The following is a 16,316-nucleotide window of genomic DNA, read 5'->3' on the forward strand; positions in this document are numbered from 1 at the left end:
CATGTGTATTAACTACCTACACAAACATCAAACTATCTTGAGGGATGAGTGTGATAAACAGGAACATGTTGCTGTCATTTTGGGACCAAATCAAAGGCACAGACAACATCCACAAAGTGTTTCAGCATCTCCTTGTCTCCCTTCGTCCCTGCAGTGGACATCAACTCGGCGCTGCCCCTGCGTCTCCCTCCAGCCGCCATCCCCATGGACCTGCGCGTGGACCATCACCAGCAACAGCAGCAGCAGCAGGTGTCCTCGCTCTCCCCGCCCGGTCAGCAGTCGTCCGGCCCGGGGTCGCTGGGAGGGACGGGCCAGCCCGGCGGGGGCGGCGTGGTGGCGGCCTCGGTGCGCGAGCAGCAGCTGCAGCAGGAGCTGCTGACCCTGAAGCAGAAGCAGCAGATCCAGCGGCAGATCCTCATCGCCGAGTTCCAGCGGCAGCATGAGCAGCTGTCCCGCCAGCACGAGGCCCAGCTGCAGGAACACATTAAGGTACATCATTTACATCTCTGAAGGGGAATTTCAGTATTTACATTTTATGTCGCTTTGTTTTTCTGCTTCAACACCATTTGGGAGCAAAAACTGCTTTACTTTTATTTGACAGCTTTAGTTCATTTGCAGATTATTAATACAAAACATCTTCAGCTAATAAATAATGACGCATGACTGGAGATTTAGCTTCTCATGTCAAAATTAGCTACTTTAGCCTTAACCAGCTGCACCATTAGTGATGTTTACACATCATGCATCACCAACTTTAATCCAATAATATAACACCTATTATTCTGAAATGGGCCATTATTTTTTAAGAATATTTTTTGTTGCAGCTTAATGTTGAATGCAGTCCTCCTTGGTACATAAAAGTAATCTTATTTTTCCATTTATTTTCAGTAACAACCCTATAGCACTGTAAAAGAATGCAGAATGATAATTATATAACACACTCTCAGACTGGAGAGCTGGATCAAGTAATTTAACTTTTGGCGCTTCACATTTTGTTTTTGTGATTTTTTCTTAGATCTGAATAAGTCCTCCACCATTGGATGAATTAAGTTTTTATTACTGTGTCATGTATGCAACCACATAGAGCAATAAAATGCAAATAAAAATAAAGAAAACCATTCAGAATTATTTCCAAAATCAGATTTACAGACCTTCATTGTCACTGACAAAAATGACTGATAAATGCATTCATTATAGTATAATTCTAGAGAAGTCATGTACATACTAATAAAATAATCCATTATGCATTCTTTCCAAGGCTTTTGAGACCAAGTAAACCATCCTAAACACATCTGATTTATGCAACCATCCCTGTTTTTGAGTATAAATACACCAGAATACTTGTAATCAGAGGAAGAATACCAGTTCTCAGCTGTGTAGCTGAAGACCTTTTGGCTGGATTTTCTAGATACTGTAAGGGCCCGTGTCTATATAGTGCTTTTTTTCTGACAGAAAAAGTGCTGGCAGGGTGATGGAGAGCGCAGGGATGAAGTCTGACACTATGATTGGCATTAGCTTCAAAGCTAACTTAATGTTACAGCAAACAACAACTGTACGATGTATATGGTGATAAAAGCTCACCTCTCACTGATCTCACTCTGTCAGCTCCCACACACTGGCTTTTCTGTCCCTGTTATGAGAGTTTCTGTTTGACATATAGACAGACAGAACAAGCTTCTCCTCCTTTTTATTGGTTACCAGGGTGACAAGTCCAAATCTAATATGCGATTGCTTAATATGTTCGATCGCCTGAAAAAAAAGCAACAATGGCAACACCAGCACCTTTCTCAAAAGTTCAGAGATTGTCAACTAGAAGCGCTCGGCCTGAGTGCACAAAAAAGTTGGAGCGGCCTGAAAAAAGGGTGCAGCACCTTTCCTATTGTTGTCAGGATGCTGCCTTATGCTCTCTCCTCATCGGGAACAATTGAAAAAAAGATGCTACATGGAGACAGAACCTTGAAGATTGAAAATATGATTCAGGGCCAAATATTTTCAAACCATTTTTTCTTCATAACTGGAGTAAAAGCTTACTCTTTTTTTTATGGCGTTGACTTAAATTACTCCTGTGGATATAGAGCATAAAAGCCTCCTCAAAGATTGAGTTTATTGAGCAAACTTGGCCTTTATTTTCAAGGAAGATAGCGTCATAAATCATTAAAGCTGTCAGCCAACATCAGTCAGCAGATTACATAAACAAATACAATCAAAGCTGCACAAAAGAACCAAACTAAGTTCTTATTTAACTCCTCCAAGAGGCTGCAATCCAGCCCAAACCTATTTAAAACTTTAGGAAACAAAGCAGAGGCAGCTCTTAATTTAGCCTGCCACAGGATTCTTCATTAACAGACTGAACTCGCCAACAGAGAGCAGCTCTGTCAGCCTTAAATCTCCGTGCTCCAAGTAAAGAGGGAGCAGAGAACAAGGAGCCACTTTGGCTTCATTTGCTTCAACTTCAGGGATGGATAGCACTAATATACGGACGCGCTTAGAGTCAGAGAACGTGTGAAAGACGGACTTCTGTAGCGCTGGTGGTGGTGGTGTGTTACATAACGAAACCTTTATGCCTGTTGTAGCCTTACTTTAAATATCAGCGTCCAATAATACATACTGCATGTTCTCAACTCTTTCTGCGGACTTTAACAAAACTTGACGCGTGCACCGGTACATGACATGTAACAGATCAAGCTCGGATCACGCGCCTGCATCGTAGTGACCTGGAAATACACGGCGAATCTAGATCAGCAGCACGCCCACGCTCTGAAGCTTTAATACACCGGGGCCCCTGAGAGCACCGCCGAGCTCCTGTGGGGCTGAAATGTCATATAAAAATATTCTGGTGTTTGTTCTGTTTCAGAATATTACTGCTGTAATATGAATTGTAATACAAGCAGATACAGCTGAACTACTTCTTTTTTCAGCACTTTGAATAAAATGTCTAAAAATGGATTGTGGGGGCAGGAGATTAGATTGCACCGCGCTGGATTACATTAGTTTGAATGTAATGATTTCAGTTCCTCATGTGGAGGTCTTTTCTTTTCTTTTCTTTCCTTTCTTTCTTTCCTCTATCTGATGTTTCCTTTCTTTCCTTCCATCTTCCTTTGTTTTTACCTTTCTTCCATCTTTCTCCAATATCTTTATAGACTGATACAGCTGTGATAGGCCAATACTGACCAACCAATATATATCGTCTACCTCATTTCTCTTTCCTCTTTTCTGTTGTTCCATCCTTTTTTCTTCCTTCTCTCCCTTCTTCTGTCCTTCCTGTCTTCCTCCTATCCTCTGTTTTTCCCTCCTCTCCTCCCTTTTTAACTCCTTTCCTCTCTTCCTGTCTTCTTTCTTCTCTTTCCTCCTCCTTTTTCTTCATTTTTCTCCTGCTTCCTTACTGCCTTTCTGTTTTCATTCTCTCCTCCCTTCCTCTTCCCTTTCCCTGTTTTAATGTCATCTTCTTTTGTGTCATCCTTCCTTCTATTAATTGTAAGGTATGGCTTGACTTTTTTTTCTGATACACATGCCAAAACAATAATTTTAAATCAGTTTTCCCTCACATGTTCTTCTTTCACATATCATAGGATGTGTCATCATTTTGTTTGTTCACACCTCTACGGACCATCTGTAAGGAAAAAAAACCTTGTGCAAATGCTTCAGGTCACATTGTGTTTCTCTGCTGCAGGTCAGTAGTATTCATGGACTGTAGTTTGTGCTGTGAGTGTTGAGTCCCATCTGTTGGGTCGCTTTGTGATGTTGAGGGATGAGTGATGCTGTCTGAAGGGCCGCCTGGCCTGTGGTGGGGCTGCAGGACCACTCAGGTGGAGGCCAGTGACGCACAGCCTGAGCAGGGAGGCCCGGCCTCAATCAGCCCCATTCACGGCCTCTTGTGTACACACATACGCAGACACACACACACAGGCGCACGAGCATTAAAACATACACATCCTCTCAAATATCAGCAAACACGCAGTCAAACGCATGCCCAATTCATCCTCCACATCTCACACACATTTCTCTTGCATGTTGACAACAGGGAACTCTCATAAATTGCAAGCTGTCCTGAAGCTCTTCTCAGTTTTAGTCAAAAAAAAAGGGAAAAGTCTGTGTGCGCATCTCTGGTCTGTTGAGCCACAGGGGTTTTGGGTGTGTGTGTTTGTGTGTGCATGTGGGTGGCGAGGTTACTTTGAGCCTTCCCACCCACTCAATCCCCTATCCCCCAACGTTGATTGAGAGGCAGAAAAGGATCGAGGCTCCAGGCTGGAAGTGGGCCAGAGAGCCGATGCGCTTTTCTCACGAGCCCCGCCTCACCTTCGTCTCACCTTCAGCCACTAATTTATTCTCAGACTTGTCTCAAACATTTGATTTGCCCTCACGGTAAACACAAGAGCATGTCCCGGCTACTGAACGTCTATTTAAATGCCATCAGAAGTTGATTACATGCAGTTACAGTAAATTGATCAAATATTGCCGTTGGGTGTGTGATGATAAGGGGGAAGAGGAGGGCAGAGTGTCGATTCCTTGGCACGTCAGAGAGGGGTCATTATGGACCCGGCTGAGTGCAAGCACAGACAGCTTGCCTATTTATTGTATATTACAGAGACATTAAAGAGTAATTGGGACACTTGATTTGGTGCCTTAGGTCGAAGAAATGTATTAAGGCTCTGAAGGAGGTGAGAGCAGGCAGTGTGCGTTCGTAGCATTTAATTGATGCTTTTATCCACAGTGACTCACTGTGAGTTCTGGGCCTCATTCAAGGACACTTCAGTGGCATGAAGAGGTGTCTGTGAGCACATTTTGGCTTTCATTTTTGACCTTTTGGTTACAGGACAAACTGTCAAGCCACAGTCGGGCTCATTCCTTCCATATAAAGGCCCGAGGAGGACAGATTTCTGAATTTAAAGCATTTAACAGATGCTCTTCTCTTTCTTTTTTGGAGTGACGAGGAAGTGAGCAGATTGGATTATGTGTCTTGCGAAAGCCTCATCCCTAGTTAAATTGTTTATGTTTATTTAAAGGCTTAAGCTTGTGGCCTGAGGTTTTTATAGAATTGCAAAGGTTTTATTTTATTGCCTCAAACAGCTGTCGGACTTAATTACTTCAGATGTCAACTCAAACAGACCAGGAGTGGAATATAAATAGACGCTGGAAGATGAGAAGGAAGAAATTGATTACTTTTAGCACAGAAAATTCGGACGCTACCTTTGTGTACAAAGAAATTATGTTCTCAATGCTGTCAGGAACAGTGTCAGATTTCTGCAGGGACCAGGGACCATTTGAGGAACTTTTTCACTGCAGTTAACGGGGTCAAAATAAAGTTCCAGGGACACTGCATTACCCCCTAAAAATTCCCTGCCCAGGAGGCAGTACCTTCCAAAAGTACAGGAACTTTGGCGGTGGAGCTTTTAGCACAGATTTCTGATTGGTTGGGTACTTGCAGCATTTTAAAAAGCCAGTTTCTGCAGGTAGTCAGCTAGTTAGCTGGACCTGCTAATGTTAGCATCTTGAAAAGACTACAAAAAGCTCATGAGACACAGAATATCACTCACCACCGCTTTAACGGCTTAGCGAAGGGTCAGTTATTTTCCATAAATGCTCTCAAATATGAGACTACAGGCATTGGCTGTTTTTGCTGACATGACTGTGATGTTTCTTCCTGCAGCAGCAACAGGAGCTCCTGGCGCTGAAGCATCAGCAGGAGCTGCTGGAGCACCAGAGGAAGATGGAGAACCACCGTCTGGAGCAGGAGCTGGAGAAACAGCAGAGGGAGCAGAAACTACAGCTGCTGAAGAACAAGGAGAGGGGACAAGAGAGTGAGTAAACAGATACAGAACTGAAACAACATGGGAGACTGAGGAGCTAGTCGGGCCAAGCTAAACTTTTTTTTTTTTTGCACATTTCTGATCATCTAACATATTTAACCAAAGTACAAAAATCACACACGACCGCGTTTCTAGCTGAAATTTGAAAATGCAACTCAGTCTGGCACCTAATTAAGATTGTTTTTTTTTGTTTTCTCTCACCTTCCGTGCAACATGTATTCACACGTTGCCACATAAAGAGCCGAAACAAACATTGGAGGAAGGGAAACAGTGAATAACGGCTGTTTCACACCTCTCGTCAGAAATTCTGTACTAAATATTTCTCACAAGAAAAGATGTCGGGGAAAACAGAACAAGACACAGACACAGCTCTGTGTTAGTAGTCATTCTGTGCGCTCCCTTTGTTTTAATATTTTAAACAGTCACAGCAGATGATGATTTTGTCGAAACAAAGACTTGTAAGGCCACGGACCGCGGACAAAAAGTTTTGACACTCAGCCTGTTTGGTTGCATCTGCCGGCGCCTGAAACTTTTAACAAGAACTCTTCGTTCAGAATGCTCCGAGGTTGAAAGGCCTGTTGAGATCAGTATTCACAGTGTGTGTTTCTGTGCATGCAAGTGTGTGTGTTTGCATGTCTATGTATTTACATTTTACTTGGAGAACCTGTGTATTTACTGTGGTAAACGAGCTGTATTAGCCGGTGGCCTTGGCGGGGGCTAAGCCGAGCTATTACTGCTGCCTGCTGGATGTCTCTCAACAGTTCATTGAAAGCGAGTGGACAGGAGTCCTTGAGAGCAGTTTACACACTATATGGAAAGTGGCTACAGATCGAGGCTGCGTCCGCGCGGGGCGAGCGTGTGAGGGAGAGGGGTCGATCTGTGTGTTTGCACTCACGTGTACCTGCGCAAGTGCGGTTTGTGGTCAGTGTTTTCAGCATTTCGGGTCGTTTTGTTTCTTTTTCCTGCAATCTTGTTTCAGAAATCCACTCCACTCCCTCTGGTTGTGATGATCAGGCTCCAGGGTTATGTCAAGAAACCTGCTGATGATTTTCTCTATTGATTGATTAATTGTTTGGTCTCTAAAATGTGAGAGTGTTTCTACAGAAACAGAAAAACTCTTTAAAAAAAACAGTAATCTGAATTTAAGGCCTTTTGAAAAAAATGTTTTGATGAAGCTGTAACAAATACAAAACAAAACCCAAAGACCTCCTCATTTTTTTCACACGATGGACATGAAATACGTCTTGAGCTGCATTCATAATAGTCTTAAATTCGGCTTGTTTAAACCTGCAGAAACCCTGGTGAGGACAAAGTGAAAAATGTCAATCTCAGTTTTATAAAGCCTGAAGCGATGTCCTCACATTACTTTTTAATGTCCAACCTACAGTTCAGAATCCAAAGATTTTATTAAATATTATATTAAAACAGAAAAAAACACAAATTTCTGACACTGGAGAAGCTTAACTCCAGAGAAGGTTTGTTGTGTTTGACTGAGAAATGACAGCAGATTGACAACGACAAACTCTAGATAGGGATATTTATTAAGGTTGACAGACACAAGAAGACATTTAATTTAACAAATAACCTTCTTACATTCCAGTCTTCTCTGTTTAGTTTTCCATAATTTGCTTAAACTCTATTGTCTTGAGATTACAGTAAATTAGTGCAGGCTTAAGATGCTCAGCATGTAATTGTAAACTTTCCCAGATCGATTTCGGACAGAGACCTTTGTCGCCTGTTATCTCCGCATCTCTTCTCTTTGCCATTTGGTGTATATCTCATTTTTAAAAATAATTTATTTAGCCTTTATTTAACCAGGAAAGGTGCCACTGAGATTATGTATTTTTCAATGAAGTCCTGGCTAAGACAAGCAGCAGCATAAAATAAGAACAAATAATTAAAAGAGATACAAAACAACCAGACAGTGTTACAGTGCATAACATGCCAAAGAATAAAAGTGCAGTACAAACCATGCATCCAACAATATCAATTTAAGCGTTGACAATCTGTGTCCAGATCTTCCAAAATGGATTTAAAAGCATGTAATGAAATCAGATTTTTTTAAAACAGCCTTTTCCCAATCTCTGCATGAACATTTTGCCTGGTCTGTTGACCGAAACGAGTACTGCGACTCTTCTGCAAGGGTACATGGATGTATTAAATTCTGTTAAAGTTTCAGCCCAATATAGTGATACTTCCATATTAAATTCCTTCAAAGTCTATTTAGGAGTCTGGACAGACATGGATGTAAACTGTAACTTGACTGGTTGGTGGAGGGATACAGGTGTGAAGCGGTAATTCTAGGAGTTAACCTTCCCAATGATCTTTTCCACAAGAATAACCACTGAAGGGATATTCTGGCGCTTGGCATTCAAAAATAACACCCAAATCTTCTGCATCTTCACTCTTTAGGCGCCGTGGCCAGTACCGAGGTGAAGATGCGGCTCCAGGAGTTTGTCCTGAACAAGAAGAAGGCGCTGGCCCAGCGGAGCCTCAACCAAGGAGGCCTCCCCAACGACGCTCCCTACTGGTACCGGTGAGGAGCGAACACTCGGACAGAACAGAAAAGCTGATATATACGTAGATGCATTTAGACTGAGCTCGGCTAGCGCTAAAAGACTTGATGGCGTGTTTTGATAAATCACTGTCACTCCTGTCAGTTTGCGAGCTGGAAAACAATTTGAATATATTTATATTCCAACTCTTTGTAATGTTTGTAAGCAGTGGAATACAGTCGAAGCAAAGTGCAGATCCTTCTAAGTTTGGATGGTAATTCTCTCTCTGACAGCAGATGAATAATGTATTGGATTGTGTCTTAATCTGTCACCGAACTTCCCCTCTTCCTCACCTGCCACACTATATGAGCCTGACTGAGAGATGGATGGAGCAGGGTTATAAAACAAAGATGGGAATACACATGCACATTTGCACACGTCCACGTGAGAGCAGGATATTGGAACCTGATGATAGGGGCTCTTAGAGTGAAGGCTCGGCCTTGAATGTTTATTGTAGCATCTCTAGAGCCCTTTGCAGGTGTGTACATTTGCTGTTTCCTCTTTGTCAGTCCTGGTAGTCGCCTGTCACATGTTTTATTTGTGTCTGAGAGTAACCATGGACACTTTGCATGACTGATGTGGTGGATATGTGTAATAAACCTCTCATAATCATTAGTGTTATTTACTACTTTTACAGTTAAGTGAAAGATGGAAGGTGGACATTAGTTGGTCTTTTTGGTTTGTAATGGTGGAGGTGTGCATTCAAAATGTTGCTTAAGTAAATGTACTAACAGTAAGATGTATCTAAATACCAGAAGTAGAAGTAATCATACTGAACGGCCACTTTCATGGGATTATTATCACTGATTTATTAATATGTGTGCAGCCTTTTTGTAGTAGGTGGATGTGATGGAGGTGATTTTAACAACTTTATAAAGTGTTAGGAAGTTTAACCTGCAAAACCTAAGTATTATAAATCCACTGTTGTTCGTAATTGAGTCTTAAGACCTTATTTGCAGTGCAGTCTTTTAATATAATGTGGCAATGTCAAGTAATCTTGCAACACTCGCTTTTTATGAGAGATTAAAATTTCGAGGATGCAAATTCTGGCTAAGTAACTTAATGAAGTAATGAAAATAATCATTGAGATGAGGACCTGGTATGTTTTGAATCATATATTATTTGTAAAGAATTCTAAGGCTATAACTATAGCTTTCATATGAGTATAATGGAGTGAAAATGCAATAAATCATTCTGAAATGTAGTTGAGTACATGCAGTTAAGTATAAAGCAGCATAAAATACATCAGAAGTACATCAAAGCTGTACAGAACAGAGTAAAGAGCAGTTTGGAGTAAATGCACTTCCCACTACTGCTGGATCCATCACCCGACACAACCCTGAAATATTTTAATATTGTAGTTGAGTGCTGGATATGATTTCCAAATGACGTTCTCCATGATTATGTATTTCATGTTGGCACCAAAACCATAAAATGCAAATACATAACCAAATAAATAACGTTACATAATCTTGGTGTGTGTGACCCAGTGAAACACCCACAAGCGTTGACTTTCCACAGCTCAAAGCGAAACTTTCTCTTTCTATATCAGTCTCTACTTTTCCATTCCTTTCTCTCCATAATGTAAATTTGTTCTCCACTCGCTGGGCTCATCGGCCCCCATCAGTTTTGGAAGAGATGAGTCTGTACATCCGCTTGTCAGGAACACGCGTTTGGTCTGAAGCCAGCTCGGCTTAACTTTGCCTACAAACGCCACCTTATTCTGTAGGCAGTGAGCAGATGGCAGCACATGTCTGCAAGCCTCGCCAAGGGATTTGCATGATGCGTTAATCGTACAGATCTTTGACAGCCGTGAAGTTAGTGACTTTGTTTGGATTGATTCAGACCCTTTACGTCCACAGAGTGAAGAGTGTTTGGCCTTGTTTCACATGACTGTGAGATCTTGGTCGCACCTTTAACCTATTGTTAACCGAAACCAAGCTAAAAACTAAAACTACATGTAAAAAAATATAGATAACTGAAATAAAAATAAAAACTAGACTTTTGAAAAAAAGGAATTAAAATAAAATAGAAATATACACGAGAAGTCTTTAATTTTAGTCAGTACAACAGGCATGAGGAGGCATTGGTGCACATGTGCCTTCACAAAGTGTTGTGTTTGTATTTTAACGCCTATACGTTTGGAAGTAAACAAAAAAATATTTGCCAGCCTTGTTCAGATAATTTATTTTTCTTCTTTAGATTCTGTAAAGTTGAATTTTTTCATTTTTGAAACCCTCAAGAACTCTGTGTTTGTGTAATTCTGTAAACATTGTTCCCAGTGTTTGAGTCCTAGAAATGAAAAAATAGTATTTAAAAAACTGTTGTGTGAATACTTAAATAATAACTTTAATAATTTCAATTGCAACGATTTAATTGTCTGAGTTTCATCAGCCTTTTTAAACATTTTTTTCTGTGTATTTCAATTTTAAAAAATGAAAACTAACTAAAACTAAACCCTTTTAAACAATAAAATCTTAACAAAAATGAGCAAAACCTCTCTGAAAAGTAAGTGATCCTGAACTGAATTGAAAACAAGAATATAAAAGGAAATAAAAATAAGAAGCAATGGAAAATAGGAAACTATAATAACTGTTCCTTTAACACTGTGTGTGTTTGTGTTTTTGTTCTATAGCAAAACGCAGCACAGCTCTCTGGACCAGAGCTCGCCTCCACAGACTGGTGTATCCACCTACAACCACCCTGTGCTGGGCGTCTACAACCCGCGGGACGACTTCCCACTGCGAAAGACTGGTACATCTCACACACGTGCTTACACACATGCACACACACTTAATTTTGGCAGTGCAGAAATGTGTGTTTCCTCCTATGCAGGCTCATGTTTAGCGAGGATTACACACATGCTCGCAACTGTAACGTCCAGTAGCTGCTGTGCAGACTCACGTCTAGCATAATTTAGATGGCATCAGAGCTCTGCGCCATTAATCACATCCACATTAGGCTGTCAGGGTCTCCCAGCATCCCCCACATGAGAGTGTTAGAGAGAGTATAAGCGTAGGTGGTTCAAGAGTTCAATAGAGTGAAAGTTCAGTAGAGTGAAAGAGGTTTTTTACCATTTTAGCACCTGGAATTTTATTAGTTTTCATTATATTTCCATATTCTCAGGGGTTGTTTTAAATCAGCTGTTGTTTAGCAATATCTTAAGAAACTTGATCTTGACATTGACAGCATTAATACCTATGAATCTATATCAAAAATGCTCTTTCTCACCTACAGGTTAGACAGGGTAATGTATATGCAGTGTGAGTCAGATTTGAGGTTGTTTGAGATCGTCAGCGAACACTAATGCTTCGTGTTGGGCTGTGATGTGTTACTGGACCTTTCTGCTGCCTTTAATTTGTTTGATAATTGCATATTAAAACTAATTGGCTCTGACAGATCCTATTTGCGGGCTGTGTCAGTTGGGAACACCTCCTCGAGTAGTACAACAATTACTTTTGGGGTTCCCCAAGGCTCTACCCTCGGCCCTTTATTGTTTTCAATTTGCATGGTACCTTTGGGTCAAGTAATTCACAGCTGCAATATTTATTTCCACTGTTATACTGATAATACACACACGCACAGTAAACCCATCAGACCTCTCCACTGTTTGTTCACTCATAACCTGTCTTAGAGATGTCAAATCTTGGATGTCCAATCATTTTTTGATGTTAATTGCTGATGAAACCTTTGGACCTAAAACAAATTGATCTGCTTCCTTTGGGTTTACACTACAAAAAAAATCTTTGAGTGTTTTTCCATGACACACAACCCTTACTTATGTCTTTGTATCATTTTACTAATTTGTTGTTTTGCTTTGTAAGAAATGAGCTTGTAGCTAGCTATCTTGTACAGTGCACAGCAATACTTGATTTGTGGTTCAGTATGAGGTCATAAATCTGTGGGTGGTTTTTGAGTTTCGGAAGAGGGTTTTTCAGCTCGCAAAAAACACAGCAGGCAGGATAATTACATCACATTTCAACCTGTAGCCTTAAGAATTTATTTGTAACTGGCATTTAATTACTTTTACTGTTATCTTATTGTATTTATCTGTTAATCTGTAATCTTGTTTTTAGGAAAGTGCTAAAGGTTTTCAACAGAGTGCACTTAAACCTAGAAACACTGCTGCTTCAAATAGTAACTGCACCACTGCATAGAGCAGCATGTTTTCTTTTAAATCGGGTGACAAGTCTTGTCAAAAGTCATTAGAGCTGCTAAAACGCTGCAGAATGCACCACTGGAAAAAAACTTTTTTTTTTTGCGGTCCACAAACTAACGTCTTCAGACTTCAGTGCTCAAAGTAAAAAAGCCTTCACAGAGTGAAACCAGCTGTTTGCAGTGTGTTTTTGTCAGGTGTGTGTATGTGTACAGCTTTGTGTGTGTGTGTGTAAAGTGCAAGTGGTGTGTGCGGTGGTGTAGCCGTGAAGCAGCGGTCGTCTTACAGTGCAATTATTCACTTAGTGCAGCGGCAGGCGGCTACAGCCCAGCCCTGTTGACTCTGAGCCTCCGGGCTGCTGGCTACGACAGCAGATAGACCACAGTTGACACTGGCCCACAGAGCCACATTCCACCCTGGGAGAGGAGAAGAAGAAGAAGAAGAGAGGAGGAGAAACAGAAGAGAAGATAGAGGGATGAAGATGAGAGCAGAGAACCTTTTGGTGGCTTCACTGACTGTTATAAGACCTCAAGACCCCTTTTCTCGCCAAGAAAAACATTTGAGGTGGAGGATGTGTGTTAGCTTCTTGTTAAAAGCAGAGCAATAGAAGATGAGAGGACATAACATGTGAGCAGGCATGCAGGATTTACTCTAAATCCAGCGAGTGGCACAGTGATGCCACACTCCTGAAAACTTGTTTCATAAAGAGAACGTGAAAAAAAAAAACTGCAGGAAGATGACGGGGAGTGAAAAGATCGTCCCTGGCGTGTCAGCTCGTCCCTTGATTACTATAAGGCTGAGGATTGTGCTCGGCTGCAGAGAGAGGAGAGAACCTGTGCCACCCTGATATTTGCCCACAGCAATGACGTGCTTTGCGGGGTTTACTTATGGTAATGCCAGCTTGGGAGAGGTTAGAGGCTCTTTTATATCACCGCCTGGCCATAAAGTAGAGGACTGGCACCCAGGGCTCCCAGCAACGGTCAAAGGAAGCAACAGCACTCTTTTGTGCATCTCCCATCTCCCTGTTTACATTTTAGAAATTTAGTACAGATCATATACTAATCCACAGCACAATTAAGGTAGGACAACAGATAAGGCTGTCCCATAGCAGAAAAATCCTCACTAGCTCACCACTATAGTCACTGATGCTTCTCAGCGTTGCTCTGTCGGCAGCCTCCCTCGGTTGATAAAACTCCAATCTCCATGTCGGGTTTAAATCATCTCCATGCCACTTACTTGTGTTTAGCCTATTAAGCCTTAAGCAGAGTTAGCCAGCTAGCTATACTGAAGAAGCTAAGGTAAGAAAACAGTAGTGCAAATAATAACAGCATAATTAAATGCCTCAAATGTACCCAAGCATGTTGGATTTGCCTAAAGGTTCATTTATGCTAAACGTTAGATAGCCACATGGAAAAGGTCGCAGCCTTTTGTCCTTACTCTGCAATAATTTGTCTGTATTTCTGTACATTTTCTGAAAACCTTCGGACTTAATGAAGCAGCACAGTAGTCGTGGAGGCAGTGTAGCCAGTAGTTCAAGCAAGACATGAACACAGGACACAACAAAGAAGTTTTAAAAATCATATTGTTTTATGGTTGCAATATGGTTTATGGTTGCAATGACCAGCAAAAATGTAACTTCAGTAACAACTTCTACCTTATGGCAATTCTGAGGGGACACATAACCTCAAATACAGAAGGCTTTTAAATCACAATATTACAACAGTTGAGAGATCAGTGATCGATGATGACCGTCATTGTAATCCTCAGTTTTAGTCCTGCTTGATTTGGCTGTTTGGGGTTTAATACTGCAGCAAACACTCTTTGAGCAGCTCCTTTCTCAGAAATTCAACCAAAGAGCAACTGCTGTGTCTGATTACAGTGCAGCCAAACAAGCAAATTGTTTCGATCTGATTTTTGATGGTGTGAGTGGTTTTCCATGTAACAGCAGGATACCATGGAAGTTGTTGGTTATGAGGTTTTTAGCCCGTTGCCTGTAACTCTTTGTCTAACAGCTCACTGTGACAACCATAAACAGTATCAAAAAATGGGATTTGATCTCATGGTTTTAACTTTAATACCCTCATGATACCAGCGATCGTCTGAATGTGTAGTGGAGAGGGTGTTGCGTGACAAGAGATGTTACCTGAAAACAAATGGAAGCCTTTAAAATCATAAACTCCTCATATACAGGGCACATTTAAGGGTGAGAGAGCATCAAATGAACATACAATATGCCTTGTCCGGAGCATGTTCTCACTTACACATGAATGCCTCACAAAGATGTGGATGGAGTGGGAAAGTTTGAGGCCTTCTGACCTGCCGTGTCTTTGACAGAGGCAGAGCAAGGCACACTGTTCCCCGTCTTTTCACTCTCGCCACAAACGTGTTTTTTGTAGCCTAACTGGGGCAGCCAGTGCTTCACATGGATACAATAGCACATAGGCAGACTGGTACTGTACAGTGCATGGCGTCGGAAAACCAGACTGAACAGCTCGCTCATGAATACAAAGCAACATGTGCCCTGTCTGAATACAGGAGGTCACTCATTGAATACACAACCTTTCACCTCGGCTCTGAGGCCCATTTTAACTGAGTGACAATGCACCATCTGTGCATTGATATCATGTGTGGCTGTATGTGCTCATGCTTCCCCAAGGCCTATAGCACAAAGCATTTTTATATGAAGCATTCATGTTACGGCCATATAGCACTAGGTATGATAGTCATGCAGGACATAAAGTCTTTCTTTGTCAATTAATCTAAATTGTAAATGATTCTACACAACGATTTTGAACACATGACCTACTTACAAGTGACTGATACTTGATTTTCTTACCTAAAAACCTCCTTGTATCAGACACCAGCAGAGAAAACCTTTTTTCACAGGTATTGGCATTTCCCGTCAATTCCACTTGTTTTCAGCTACACCTTTGTTGCGATTATTTGGGCTGCTGTCATATTGGATCACTCGCCTTTTAAAATTTGTTTTCACTCCACTGAAGTAGGAACCATAAACCTAATTACTCTGCTTCAACAGGCTAATTACTGTCCGTCTTTACAGCGCGGCCCCTTCGGTTAGTTTCTCTTACCAGCAGACACTGTCCTCAGATTAAATCCTGAGAAAATAAGTCTTGTCATTAATCACTGCTGTTGTGATAGCAAGGTTACAACATTATGAAAATCAGCCTTGATCATGAGCAGAGATATATAACAAAGTTTCTTCTTGAAAACATTAATCTGGCTGAGGAATCATTTTGAGAATTTTCTTTATGATAATTCAGATTAACAAAGTAGACTCATCTTCATGAACGTAACTCCAGCTTTTATTCTTTGGACAGAATGAATTAAGGATGATGCTCAAATAGTGAACAGCAGTAACTTAAATTTCATGCTTTTTAGAATGAATATTCCCCAAAAAGAAAAAAGTATTCATCAGATAACAGCAGATACTGAACAGCATCTAAACTATGCTAGTTAGCTTTTAGCAAGGCTAAACTGTATTTTTTATTATCAGTAAAAGCACAAAATCCATTACAGCTTTGTTTAATGACATAATAACGTAGGAATAAGTAAAACATTATTAATTAAATAAATTAAGCAAAAAGATATGATCAAATATAAAATGAATAAAACAAAAAAGACTATAACACAAGGATACTAAACCACTGGATCCACGACAAATAAAATAACTATACATCCATATAAGTATCTTCCGGCGTTTAGAGGGATAGGTCAACTTCATTTTGACAAAATACTTAGTTACCGTGCTTTGTATTTTGGCGAGAACTGTCAATTATA

General features: G+C 40.8%; 1 protein-coding gene across 9 annotated transcripts in view; it reads left to right on the plus strand.

Annotated features, from left to right (window-relative positions):
• The window catches only part of LOC146304636 (histone deacetylase 4-like), a 73,122-nt gene that overhangs the window by 35,026 nt on the left and 21,780 nt on the right, over positions 1–16,316 (plus strand). For all 9 annotated transcript variants that reach the window (XM_084713344.1, XM_084713343.1, XM_084713345.1 and 6 more), the window contains 4 exons: positions 155–489; positions 5,648–5,798; positions 8,220–8,343; positions 10,998–11,116. In XM_084713344.1, the coding sequence (XP_084569470.1) occupies positions 155–489; positions 5,648–5,798; positions 8,220–8,343; positions 10,998–11,116 (729 nt within the window). The remainder of the gene's footprint in view (positions 1–154; positions 490–5,647; positions 5,799–8,219; positions 8,344–10,997; positions 11,117–16,316) is intronic.

Source organism: Lutjanus erythropterus, chromosome 24, assembly GCF_056507025.1.
Source record: "Lutjanus erythropterus isolate fLutEry1 chromosome 24, fLutEry1.hap2, whole genome shotgun sequence".
In the NCBI taxonomy this organism is placed as follows: domain Eukaryota; kingdom Metazoa; phylum Chordata; class Actinopteri; order Lutjaniformes; family Lutjanidae; genus Lutjanus; species Lutjanus erythropterus.